Source organism: Gymnoscopelus braueri (genome assembly GCF_963280865.1).
Source record: "Gymnoscopelus braueri genome assembly, chromosome: 16".
NCBI classification, from domain to species: Eukaryota; Metazoa; Chordata; class Actinopteri; order Myctophiformes; family Myctophidae; genus Gymnoscopelus; species Gymnoscopelus braueri.
The window spans coordinates 36,981,198-36,994,560 of record NC_137616.1 but is presented as its reverse complement, the minus strand read 5'-3'; the positions used below and the strand labels follow the sequence as shown (position 1 = coordinate 36,994,560).

The 13,363-nt window shown below is 40.9% G+C and overlaps 1 protein-coding gene across 1 annotated transcript; it reads right to left on the bottom strand.

The window, feature by feature from the left end:
• Positions 1 to 206: 206 nt before the first annotated feature.
• On the bottom strand, positions 207 to 12,710 carry trmt6 (tRNA methyltransferase 6 non-catalytic subunit). Its single transcript, XM_080453648.1, has 12 exons — positions 12,478 to 12,710; positions 11,282 to 11,412; positions 9,984 to 10,093; positions 9,268 to 9,359; positions 8,637 to 8,720; positions 8,394 to 8,518; positions 7,412 to 7,582; positions 6,568 to 6,725; positions 5,376 to 5,461; positions 3,842 to 3,944; positions 923 to 1,009; positions 207 to 825 (listed from the first exon to the last, which is right to left on the bottom strand). Exons 1-12 carry the CDS (start codon positions 12,576 to 12,578, stop codon positions 661 to 663), a joined length of 1,413 nt encoding a protein of 470 aa, XP_080309774.1. The 5' UTR covers positions 12,579 to 12,710; the 3' UTR covers positions 207 to 660.
• Between the last annotated feature and the right edge of the window lie 653 nt (positions 12,711 to 13,363).

The window sequence follows — 13,363 nt, the reverse complement described above, 5'->3', positions numbered from 1 at the left end:
CAAGCCCAAATTGTTGTTTAATTCCGTTTCTAAATGTTTGCTCAGTCTGCGTTCAATAAAAGAGAAATTATTCTATTCTGGGACCAAACGAATAGCTTGCAATCTTTTTTTTCTTTTCTTTTTTACCGCATCTCATCATAACAGGGCTCATTACACAGACAGAGAACGTGCATTTTATTCTGTGAAGAATGCAGATGTAAGCAATATTGTAAAGATGCGTCAGTTACTGACTCCTTTATTCTACATGGCACTTTTATGCTTAAAAATAAAAAACATAAAACCTAAAAGATGGGAGAGGATTCACAGCCCCAAAAAAACAATTTTGTCAACAACTTAAAGCAACCAACAGAAGGTTGCGACCCATTTAACAGCTCATTGCGCAACACAAACAATAAGTCCCATGGTAATTCACACAGGCATACAGTGCGCTTCACCCCGCAGGCCTTCATCTGCACTGATCTGAGAACACAAGACAGGGACGGCGGGGCTATTCTGATGGAACGCTAACTGGACACATAGTCCACCCCCGCCGCCGTTCCAGAAATGTCAAATCAGTTCAGCTGAAAAAGCGAGGCTCCATCCTGCAGGGCGCCGTTCGCTCTGGGCTACTAGAAACACTCCCCTTATATGTCACTCGTGTCTGGGAGTCGTGTTCTTTGTTTATCCCTCGGTCTCTGTCAATTTGAGTCTCTTTGGCGCCGGTTCCCCTGCCTTCTGTGAGCCCGCCGCGGGCTTGGGTCTCGCCGCCTCGACGGTTGTTCCTGAGAGAAGGTAGCCTCCGCCACCGCTCATCTGCAGCACGGGATGAGTTCTGTTCTCCAATACCTGGGGGAGATGACAGAAATACAACCGTTAGGTCGGTTAGGACAGGAGGGAACAGTTCTTTTTTTCAGAGAACAGTTTAAAGAACAAGAACAGTCACCTGGTAATGTCTGAGCCAGGAATCGGTGAGCTTGAGGCCGACAGTGCCTCCTTGTTCCTTGAGTTTATTGTAACACTCGATGAGAGGCTGCGGGGAAAAAGCACAAAAAATATATAAAAGAGGTAGATAATCCCCATGGGGAAAATCTAGTCGCTTCACTGGCCTGCAGAGAAGCAATGCATTACAAAGTAGGTTTAAGTCAACAAAAACAGACACAAATTACAGCTATGAAAAGAGGCTTATAATCTCAGAAACCATAAATCAAAATAGGGAAACAAATAAAAGGGAAAGGGGTTATAGTGTGAGCCTTGGCAGGAACACGGGCACAACAGAAGTAATAGGCAACATAACATGGCTCCGGTCTCAACTGACTCTATTAAAGCCAACTGGGAGGCGGAATTGGGCGTACAACTGACTGAAGACATCTGGGATAGCAGTATGGAATACATACATACCTGTTCGATTAATGCACGACATTGCTTAATACAATTCAAAATATTACACAGGTTACATTACTCAAAAGTAAAATTACACAAAATATTCCCAGACATCTCCCCCCAGTGTGATAAGTGTAAATCAGCAGATGCAACTCTACTGCACAGTTATGCCCTGTGTCCCAACCTACAGAATTTCTGGATAGAGATATTCAGACTATTTTCCAATATACTAGAGGTAGAGATAGATCCAGACCCAGTGTTAGTCATCTTGGGAGTATCAGAAGGGATGAAGAAACTACAATTATCTCAACAGCGCCTTCTCTCATACGGCCTTATCGCTGCAAAAAAATTGATACTATTATTTTGGAAGAAGAAAGAGGCCCCCACAATCAAACTCTGGCTCACCGAGATGACAGAATCCTTACATTTAGAAAGAATTAGATTTATACTCAAAGACAAACTGAAAGATTTTGAAAAGATTTGGAAGCCTTTAGTCTCCTTTCTTAAAGGTTGATAGGCTAATCCTTGTGGATGACCCGTGTCGCACGTAATCTGGGGCAGCACTTCTGGGGAGGGGGAAGGGAGGCGGGAGGGTCCCTTTGTTTTTTGCTTAAGTTTGAGTGTATTCTTTTCATGTTACTCCGTTTTGTGTGTATGTCTGTTGGTTTTTGTTTAAAAAAAAAAGAAAAAAGGAAGCAATCCATATGAACAAATGTATAATATAACCCTGTGCTTCACAATAAAAAAGATTTGAAACAGAAGTAATAGGCACGGGGTAGTGATTGGCATTGTAACTCCTCTGCAGTGGCAGGACAGTCCACCAGCAGTTAAAGTAAAAGAGCTTTCTCTGCGGAATTCTTGAGCAATGAGGCGAGGCTCTGTGTAATGGCAGCGAACGATAAGAAATCCATCTAAAAGAACACTAACGAGCTTCCATCAGTGTGAGGTCAGGTGTCCACAGTATTTCTGGAGTTTTAATGCACTCCGCTATCTACTGAAGTGTCTATTTTTGTCCATAATTTCTATTGTGGTACTTAAAGGGATAGTTCAGCCCCAAAATGACTTTTTTTCTATCGATTAGTCACCCCATGGAAACTTTTTTTTCTCGCATTCCTAAGCCAATAATTTGATGACCAGTGGACCTGTAGGCAGCGGTTCCGGTAGGAGATACAAAGGAGACTCTTTGTGTCTCCTTACAATAAGTGCATTCAACATAGGTTGATGCTTTGTTTGTCTCAACATTGTACAGCACTTTGGTCAGCTTCTGTTGTTTTAAATGTGCTTTATAAATAAAGTTTGATTTGATTTGATTTGATTGGTAGGGAACGAAACTACTAATCACCAGAAGTCTTAAGTGCATTTTCTGCTAAAACAGGCAACCAAGAGTGTACCTAGCGCTAAGGTAAAAGTGCAATATATCAGCTACCTACTTTCTTAAACAGATGAGACAAATAGCTAAATCAAATGAGCAAGAGCTAAAACAAATAAGTGTATTGACTAAAGAAGATCCAATAAAACAATACAATAACTAGAAAAAGTGCTCCTCGGAGCACAGGTCTCCGCCAGGTCAGGTACGTTATTGTGGCCTCCTGGTGGCGTTATAATAGGCCAATGTGAAAAGGGTGCCATTTATTCTTAGGTCTTTCACGGCAATCGGACACTGCATTCATGATTTGAGGCATTTTGTTCCAAAAATGTGTTTTGCTAAATTAGACCTGCTGGTGGCGCTATAACAGGCCAATGTGAAAAGGGTGGCATTTCTTCCTCGGCCTAGTGGGAATGTGCGTGTGAAAATTCACGGAAATCGCAAGCTGCGTGCATAGTTTGAGGCTTTTTGTTCAAAACGGACCAATCCTGCAAACTTTGGAAGCCAACCATAGGCAATGAGGATGGAATATGGGAAATCGGACATATTTGTGTTGATCACATGACTATAGAGATACTGTGTACCGATTTGCATGACGTTTGGATAAAATCTGTAGGAGTAATGTAAAAAAAAAGGGTTTTGCACAAATCGGCCTCCTGGTGGCGCTATAACAGGCCCATGTGAAAAAAATTGGGGCAGAGGTTCTGAATTGGCATCCAGGGAGTGTGTGTGCACAGTTTCGGAGCGACCGGGCCAACGGTGCCAGAGATTAGCTGCTAACACACAGACAGGACGGACGGACGGACAGGGGCGAAAACATACTCTCTCGCCATGCCTTTCGGCCTGGCGGAGACAATAAAACAAGAGTTCGTACAACTAGTTAACAACAAGTAGGCAAGGCATCAAAACAGTCATTTTAAATTATTGTCAATTATTGTCATCAAATTATTGGCTTAGCAATGCGACAAAAACAAAAACAATATCCATGAATTCAAGTCTCCATGGGGTGACTAATCGATAGGGAAAAAAGGTCCCGTTGGGGGTGAACTATCCCTTTAAAGCTACTGAAACGGACACTAGGGATAAATTAAGTCTCACGTCATCTTAACGTCTTACCTCTTTGTATTGGGAGTAAACCACGAACGGCCTGGAGGGAGCGAGGAACTTCAGGAGTCCCAGAAGAACTGAACTCGGGTGGAACCGACTGGCAATGATCAGCCTACAGTAGAAAGGGCAGGAGGGAGGGATAACATGAACTGACAATCAATCAAAACCTGCCTGACAGGAAAATGGATTTCTAAAGCACAGTCCCTTGTTGGAAAAGCATCGGTAAGCAGTAACTTAAGTTAGCTTACCAGTGATTTATGTGCATTATCCCCGCTCTGCTTATTAAAGGTTATACCCGTAACTTATGTCCAACCCAAGGATTCGAAGCTAGGTTGTGACAGCAAATCTCTACTGCTCATCCTAGAGGCAATCCTTGCATGGCTAGGGGTGAGATTGTGCTTGCAACCTTAAGGCAGTACTACTTTATAGCACCTGTTAGGCAGTGTTGATTTTGACAGCAAATTTTGATTTAGTTTTAAGTCATAGTCTTTTGAATAAAATTCCATTTAGTTTTAGTCATATTTTAGTCATCTGAAATGTTTTAGTTTTGTCTAGTTTTAGTCGACTAAATATCCTAAGATTATAGTCTACTAAATCAACAGTTGATTTAGTCGACTAAAATGTATTTTGGCGGTGCATTGATGGCGTCGTAATGCCTGATTTTACACTTGTTTGCATGCTGAAAATGGCCGATCTACAAGCTCGCGACGCGTTGTGAGCTTGTAGATCTGCTATTTTCAGAGCGCAACACCCGAGCGCAACCAACCATAAAATGACTTGTCTTTTAGTTCTACTGGATCTCTTCTCCACTAGTCCCTCACTAACATTTTAGTCTAGTTTTTATTTGTTGACGAAATTGTCAATATATTAAGTCATAGTTTTAGTCATCATAGCTTGTTTTTATTTAGTTTTCGTCAGTGAAAAAAGGTAGTCGACGAAAAGTTTGTGTCATAGTTTTAGTCGACGAAATCAACACTGCTGTTAGGTTCTGGGATAGACTGAGAAATGTGTCACTTGCGTATCATTTATGATATAGTTGTGTTGAAGTTAGAGGTGACCCAGAGACATGTCGGCATGCCAAACAAATGTGTCTGATGACAGTCACAAAACACCACGCCTATTAATCATAACATCGCTAGCAATGCTAAGTTTTATCCCTTGGTATGGGAAGGAAACGGCCGAGGAAACCGCACAAGTGCACATTCACCTTGCGAGGACATTTCAGCCTCTAATCATCGTGCCTGGAGTTTAGATGATAGCAAGAGCCTTCATCGTGACCGTGCTGAATTTGGATGATTGCAGAGGTTTCATCGTGACTATGCTGAAAGAGGATAACCGAGTAATTGCCTTAATCATGACACATCAATTTTAGCTAGCGCGCGTTGCTTCCAGAGTCCAATCGAAAGTTAATTATACAAGAGGACAAAGAGAAGCAGAGTAATGCTGGAGGGAGAGATGATGAGGAACAGAAGAAAAATAACTGTTGGAAAGAGGGGAAGAGATTCAAGAGAATGTATGAAAATGGGGCAGAAATGACACTGACCCGTCCGCGTTCCTCCCCTCCAACAGAGCAGCAACAGACGCTAGCTTCTTCCTCTTCTCCTCCATCTTCACCCTCCTTTCCTGGGCCTGCACGTTCAAACCAGGACAAAACAACATGGTTTCATCAGTCAAAAGAATTGAGTGTTTTCTGATTCTCACCCTCTAGGTTTACAGTCTACATAAGTCAGCATGTGTGATGTTTGACAATTTTTTATGCTCAGGATCAATGTCTGTTGTCGGTTATAAGGAAAAATAAATAAAGATTGAGGGTGGGTTGCCTCAACAAGGATTAACTTTAACCTGGATTAAATTGAAGTTTATCTATTAGTCCTGTTGCACAACACTGTAAATGTTACAGCTGTAGCCGTGTGTGTGTGTGTGTGTGTGTGTGTGTGTGTGTGTGTGTTTTCTTGTCTGTTTTCTGCTCAGGTATTGCCTTTGGTCGGCAATAGCTGAATGGTTAGAGAGCTCGCCTGGGAAGCCGAAGGTCCCAAATTCGATTCCAGGCCTCAGCAATGTGTCAAAGTGTCCCTGTGCAAGACACCTAACCCATAACTGCTCCCCAAGCACTGTACTAATGGCTGCTCCTAGTAGTTATAGGATGGGAAAATGCAGAGTACAAATGTCACGTAAGTGCAAATATACCGTGACAAAAACACCCCAGAGTGGTGACCAAACTACTATAATAGTATTCCTCCCCCCCAGTGAGGAGCTACAGAAAGTTGATTGAACAAACCAGTGTTCAGTAAACTTACGAGAGTTTCTGTTAAAAGCCTGGGGAAGAAAACAGACAGGGCCCGTGGTGATACTGTTGTCTTAGACACAACTAGTTGTGGGTGATTACTTCCATTTGCAAAGAGAGTGTTTATGTTTATTGGCACAACCGAGCTAACTCCTCAAGTGTAGTGTTCTGTGGCCTCTCATCTTTTAAGGGTGTGTGTGTGTGTGTGTGTGTGTGTGTGTGTGTGTGTGTGTGTGTGTGTGTGTGTGTGACAGCAATGAATGTATTCTTGCGCTACACAAGCTTAGAACATACAATAGGTCTATGCTAGTTTTCTGTCACGAAGGAAGAAACAAGTAATTGCTAATGCGTCACCAAAATCCTCCTCTGAAGAGCATGAAGGTGCACAGCAAATTAATTGGCCAGTATTTTTCAAGATGTGTCGTTGTATGGATGGACACAGATGACCTACTTTGATTTCCTTGCGCTTTTCCCGTTCCTCACTCTCCTTGTCCAGTGCTGCTGGGTCAGCACTAGAGTTTGTCTCCATTTTCTGCTCCGCTGAACTGCCCTGCTGTTCTGCTTCTGGAACAGGCTGCTTCGGTTCCTCTCTGACAGACTGGCTGACATCTGCAGTCGAATGACATAATGAATCGTAGTACTTCCATTTCTGGTCTACCCGTTTTATTTTGCAACTGGCTTCTGTTACAAAACAATCCCCCCCCTGGGGATAAACAGTATTTTTCTCTCTTTATCTTGTTAACCCATTAAGACCGGGAACGCATCTGTGTCATTTTTAGATTTGAGCTAAGAAGCATTATTTTACACTTTGGCTATTCAAAAATAGCAGATATACAAGCTCATAGCACGGCACCGAGTGCCGCACTACAAGCTTGTATTATCTGCTATTTTTGAAAATTTGTGAAAATCTTTGAATATATATATTTTTAAAGCGAACATTTGTAACTCAAATCTTTGCTTCTGGGGGTCCATGGAACAAAATATTTTTAGATGGGGGCTGTGGCCAAATACATATAATTTTGGGGTCCTTGACATGAAAAAGTTTGAGAACCACTGACATAGCAACATAAGTTTTTTCAAAAAACTGTTGGGGTTTAGAAGACATTTTGTAGAATCGGACAAAATGTCTTCTAAACCCTTAGTGGGTTAAATAGAACTTTATTGAGCCCCGTCGTGAAATTCAGGTGTCATAGCAGGACAAGCAGTAAGCTTTTTTCTTCTATATGTTCCATCCCTTTCTTTGTTCCATCTCACTTTAGAAAAAAGGCCGCTAATAAAAAAGAAAAATGCCCTACCATTATTGGTGTCCTTGGCAGCAGTGTCCAAGGTGCCTGCCAGCAGAGCGTTGACATGGCAGATGGGAAACTCATGCAGCATGTCGTGGAAGTGAGCAGGGAAGCCAAAACTCTCCATACCCGCTCGAACCGGGCCTCCGCCTGGAAACATTTGGACCACTGAACCATAGCCTGGATGGGAATGAGACGAGAGCTGGAGTTAGAAATATAGAGAGAGTGTGGCCGCTCAGTCGATTCAAGTCCAACTGCAGCCAATCGACGACAACAAAAGGAATTCTGAACTTACTGGACTGTTAAAAGACCTTCTGTTAACAGCTTTCACTGCAGCCAGTGGTGGAAAAAGTACTCAAGTGTTTTACTCAAGTAAAAGTATCAATACCGCAATGTAATACTAATAATAATAATAAATATAAGTAAATAAATAATAAATAAAGTAATACTATAATGCAATACTGCAATGTAGAAACACTCTGTTACAAGTAAAAGTCTGGTAATCAAAATTTACTTGAATGAAAGTACAAAAGTATTCGCAATAAAAATATCCTTAAAGTACCTTAAGCAAAAGTAGTCATTATGCAGAATGTCCCGTTTCACAAGTTATCATGTCTAAAATGTATTAAAATATTTTGAAAATAGCAGATCTACAAGCTCACAATGTGTTGCATTGCGACGCGCTGTGGGCTTGTAAATCGGCTATTTTAAAATAGCCAAAGTTTAAATAGGGCTGAAGCGGTTAATGTATGTTTTGTAATAATAATCAAAATCTACAAAGTAACTTAAGTTTTCAAATAATTGTAGTTGAGTGAAAAGTACAATATTTGCCAATATTTTGCCATTTGAGATGTTGTAATGATGATGTAAAAGTAATGAAAATTGGAAATACTTGAAAGTACCTCAACATTTTATTTAAGTACAGCATGAGTACATGTACATAGTTACTTTCCACCACTGACTGCAGCATAACTCATGCCGACTAGCATACCTCCCATTCTCTCCATAACGGCTCCCAGCACCAGACCCGCGCACGTCTCGAACACCAGGACTTTGCTGCCAGCGTGTATGTTCCCTAGGGCCAACATCTGGGCTAAGGTGTCATACCGCATGTGACTGGAGGACACACACACACACGCACACACACACACACACCTGGGGTTATAGCATCTCTTTTCAGCTGAGCAGAGTGTTTCCATACACTTTGATGTAGCAAATCCATGCGCTGACTCACCATATCTTCCCTGGTTCTCTGCCATGGTACATCATGGCCAGGATGCGACAGGAAGGTTTTACTATTGTGATGTTATTCTCATACCTGCAGGAATACAACACAGGCATAAACGATTGTTTGAACTGAAATCACACTATTATTACAAAACACAAATGCATCAACTGCAAGATGCTGAATGTACTTTCAGCAGAGAAAGTGTTATTTTACACTACTCCCTAAGGACAATCTTTCAACTGTAAATCCAGTTGTGTTGTGTGGAAAACATTTTAAGCCGTTAATGTTGTCCTATGCAGATACAAGAGACCATTTATGAATAATAAATGCATTTTGCAAGTTCAGTTGAAAATCACAAGTTCCTCTTGAAACAGTGTTTGGCTAAAAGTGATGTACCAATTATCCCTGTTTACACGCCCACTTTGAACCACTTATAAAGTGTGACGGATTTCATATTGGTTGGGTGAGAAATTAGGGGGGGAAACAGAAAGTTCAATTTGTTGGAGGGGACTTTAAGTGTATTGCATTGCATTTCATAACACAAAATTAAGCACAAGAAAAGCTACATGATTTTGTTATCAGGGTCGCCATTAAAATCTATAAGCAAACCATGTACTAATCAATAGCAATGACTCACTTCTTCTTTTTCTTGTTTATGTATTTGTTCTGTGCAAACTCGGTCTTGTCTCTGAACGTTGTGCTGTTGTCTATGAGCTGCTGGACGATTTCCTGTACAGAACATGAGAACATCAAGTTCAACTTCAAGGCACCATGAAAACCTACATGCATTTCATGACATGGATTTGTTCTCTCGGCTGGAATGCTGCAAGTGATATTTTCTGTTTGAAAACTATTTTTTTGGGGGTAAAAAGTTAAAGCTGCTTTATATTCCGATAGTAATCACTGCTATAGAGTGTTTGTTCAGTAACAGTGGTCTCAACATCTCTCCAGCTCTTTAATAAACAGAAAATATTTATTTTATGGTGGGTCACCAATTTCATCCAATCAGGAAAGAGAACCCATTCATACTGTTAATTTTTTGGTTTCATCACTTCCAATTTCCTGTGTTTATCCTGTATTCTAAATGAGGTCTCGCTCCTGATTGGATGAAATTTGTATCCTGACCTGAAAATGTATTTTCTGTTTACTAAAGAGGTGGAGGGACACAGAGACCCTGTTACCGAACAAACACCCTATAGCAATGATTACTATACATTTAACCCGTACAATCATTTTTTGAATATTTTTATATTATATTATTATTTTCAAAAATAGCCGATCTACAAGCTCACAAAGCGTCACAATGCCATGCATCAATATCTAATAACTTGCTATACAAGCGTTTGCATGTACCTGTCCCTTCAGACCTTGCTCTTTGAGCGTCTCAATGTCATCCCGGGTGAGTTTCTGGGATTTCCCATCATCCACAATGTTTCGATTGTCCGTGCCGGCCTCCTTTGCATCTACAAAATGAACAGAGAGATGTTTTTGTCCAAAACTGATGTTTGCGCAAAGTAAACTGAAAGTAAATGGATGGGTATTTACAGAACGAAATATCAGTACAATCAAAGACTGTAAAGATATTAATGCAGTAAACTGCTTTCCTGAATGTGGTATGGTTTAACATAATACTTCCAACATTTTCCACTGCACATTTATTCCACCACAACACTCACATCATTAGTACTTTAGTAGTACAAGTCGTTTTCTTGAACTGTTGGAAACCAATGTTAACAGCCCACAGAATATTTCATGCTGCTTGTACATAAAGGGCTTGATGTTGCACGCAGTGTTGTGCACCAAAAATAGCAGATCTACAAGCTCACAGCGCATCGCAGTACAACACATTGTGAGCTTGTAGATCTTTATCAGTGACACTGGTGTGCAACCAAGTATACATCTTGCTTTAGTGACCGTGTGCTTTAACTTATATTCTAGGCTACTATATCTGCCTTACACTTTCGTTACTCACTTAGGTAAAAACAGTATAAAAATGATGAAAGACTGTTGTTCTCCATGCCATTGACATCATGAAGAACAGTCTTTGATCAATTGAAAAATGTCTTTACTTCAGTGAGTAATGAAAGGAAATTCTGCCCAGTCAGTCACTAAAGTGCAGATGGTGAGAAGTTCTCTAGCTGTTAACATACAGGTAGTCTTCGACAGATAGTGAGGCACAGCTGTAACTATACGCTGCACTGGACCACAGCCATGTAGGGGTTCCATTAACCCATTCAAACCGGGAAAGCATCTGTGTAACAACCACTTTAACCTTTATTTTATACGTTGGCTATTCAAAAACAGCAGATCTACAAGCTCATAGCGCGCTATTTTTGAGAAATCGTGAAAATGTGTGCAAATCTTTGAGTATATATATTTTTAAAGTGAATATATTTGACTCAAATCTTTGCTTCTGGGGGTTCCTGGAACAAACATATTTTGAGATGGGGGTTCGCGGCCAAATACATATCATTTAGGGTGGTCCTTGACATGAAAAGGTTTGAGAACCACTCATATAACATCAGAAGTTTTTCAGAAAACTGTTAGGATTTAGAAGACATCTGTAGAATCGGCCTCAGGTCTTAAAGACTTGTAGTTGTAGTTTGTACATGCAGTGCAGTGGTGTTATTATATGACATTTAATTCAATACCTGTGGAGCTCTCTGTATTCTTAGGTTTCAGTGGTTGTAGATTGCCTCCAGAAGCAAGCTCAAACACTGTGCTGTAGAACTCTCCCACCGCCTTATCCAGGAAGAACCACTGCTTCTCAAAGTTTACTTTCCTGGAAAATGAGAAGGTAAAATATGGCATGACATGACATTCATCTCATGAAGGATTATTAGATACTCATTGAAGATATACGCATTACTTCTTCTACAATATCTAGCATTTAGGTGCAGGTTTGTTAATAGTAGTAGTAACGAGTTAGCCTTAGATCAAGACTATCATAGATGTATTTGATTGATTTTTACATTTTTGTATCTACTAGAATCTTAGCGACCACCCCCCCAGTTTGCCCTGGAATGTCACCAGTAAAGCCCGTATTTCTCCAAACAAGTACAAATGCAAAATATAAAAGGTGCGTACCCGCTTGCCCCAAATGTTAACTTGGTGTCCGGAGTATTTGTGCAATGTATTAGTGCATATCTTTCAATAAATAAGTGTTTTAATCTCGTTTGTGGCCGAACGCCATCCCCCCCCCCTCGTTTACTTCCTGTTTACATTGAGTGTAATTCCGGCTTTCACCAGATGCGCCTCGTCAATACCGCTCATTGGGAACTTCCAACAGAATCGGCCACAGATGGGATTAAAACACGTCTTAATTGAAATATATGGACTAATACATTACACAAATACTCCAGACACCTAGGTAACATTTGGGGAAAGCGGGTAAGCACCTTATATTTTGCATGTGTACATGTTCAGATAAATACGGGCTTTACTGGTGACATTCCAGGGCAAACTGGGTGGTGGTCGCTAAGACTCGTAGATACGAAAGTCAAAGTCAGATATGATAAAAGTACATATAGCTAGTCTTGATCTAAGGCTAATTCGTGTATATGATGTTTTTGCATAGTATTGTATATTATTGTCTGTCATGAAATGTTTTGATGAATTGAATACACAGGACCCCAATGGAAACAAGCCATAGTGCTTTCTTAGGTTTAATCCTTTTAGCATCCTTTTGTATAGAACTGTACCTCTGTGCTTTTTTTGCACAGTTAATAAAGTATCCAATCAATTAATCAATCAACCATCAATCAATCAATAAAAAGCCATAAAATAAAGAAAGGAAAAAAACACAAATCTAATAGAAAGTTCAATGGAAAATCGAATGAAAACTCACTTCTTTGGCTGAATCTGGACAGCTTTGAAGACATCTCCACGTTTCAACACAACGTAGTCTCCCTCTTTCATCCTGTACTGGGACTCATCATCGTCTGCCATGATAAACCCTATTATGGACTGTTAGTTGTTTATAGTGTTGTTTTGAACGAGCCACTGCATTCAAAATGAAATGATTCCTGATAGAAAAGTCATTCACACACGTGTTAGCTTGTATTTCCACTATTTCCTTAGCGTTGCAGGACGACCAGTCGATTGCGGATGGTATGATTCATTCCATAGACCAGAGGGACGGTCTTCTCTGTGATTGGCTAGTTGGCAGCAGGGAAGGGAACTGTCTCGGTAGTGTTGCCTGGCAACCAACACAGCCAATCGCCGCGCTAGTCTCTTCGACACATGGGATGAAGGGGACCACAGGATGTCATGTCACCGGTTTTCTGTGTGTGTGTGTGTGTGTGTGTGTGTGTGTGTGTGTGTGTGTGTGTGTGTGTGTGTGTGTGTGTGTGTGTGTGTGTGTGTGTGTGTGTGTGTGTGTGTGTGCGTGCGTGCGTGCGTGCGTGCGTGGTGTGTCTAGTTAGTAGCATGTTGCATAAAACAGCTAAAACAGCTTAAATTAGGGGAAAGTACATAGTATATGTATGTACATAATATAATATGTATATGCACACACACACACACACACACACACACACACACAGTCACACACAGTCACACACACACACACACACACACACACACACACACACACACACACACACACACACACACACACACACACACACACACACACACACACGCGCACGCTCCAATTTGAAACATATTTGAGAATTGAGGTCCTTATTGGCTTGTTGGCAGAATGCATAATAAATATGATGCTGATAGGCCAA

Bases quoted from the DNA above. Each gene is read 5' to 3' on its own strand.
- trmt6 (XM_080453648.1), bottom strand. From the start codon at position 12,578: ATGGCAGACGATGATGAGTCCCAGTACAGGATGAAAGAGGGAGACTAC. The intron at 8,721-9,267 runs GTGAGTCATTGC...GTATTCCTGCAG, and splicing joins ATAAACAAGAAAAAGAAGAA to GTATGAGAATAACATCACAA. The intron at 3,945-5,375 runs GTCAGTGTCATT...TTTCTACTGTAG, and splicing joins GAGGGGAGGAACGCGGACGG to GCTGATCATTGCCAGTCGGT.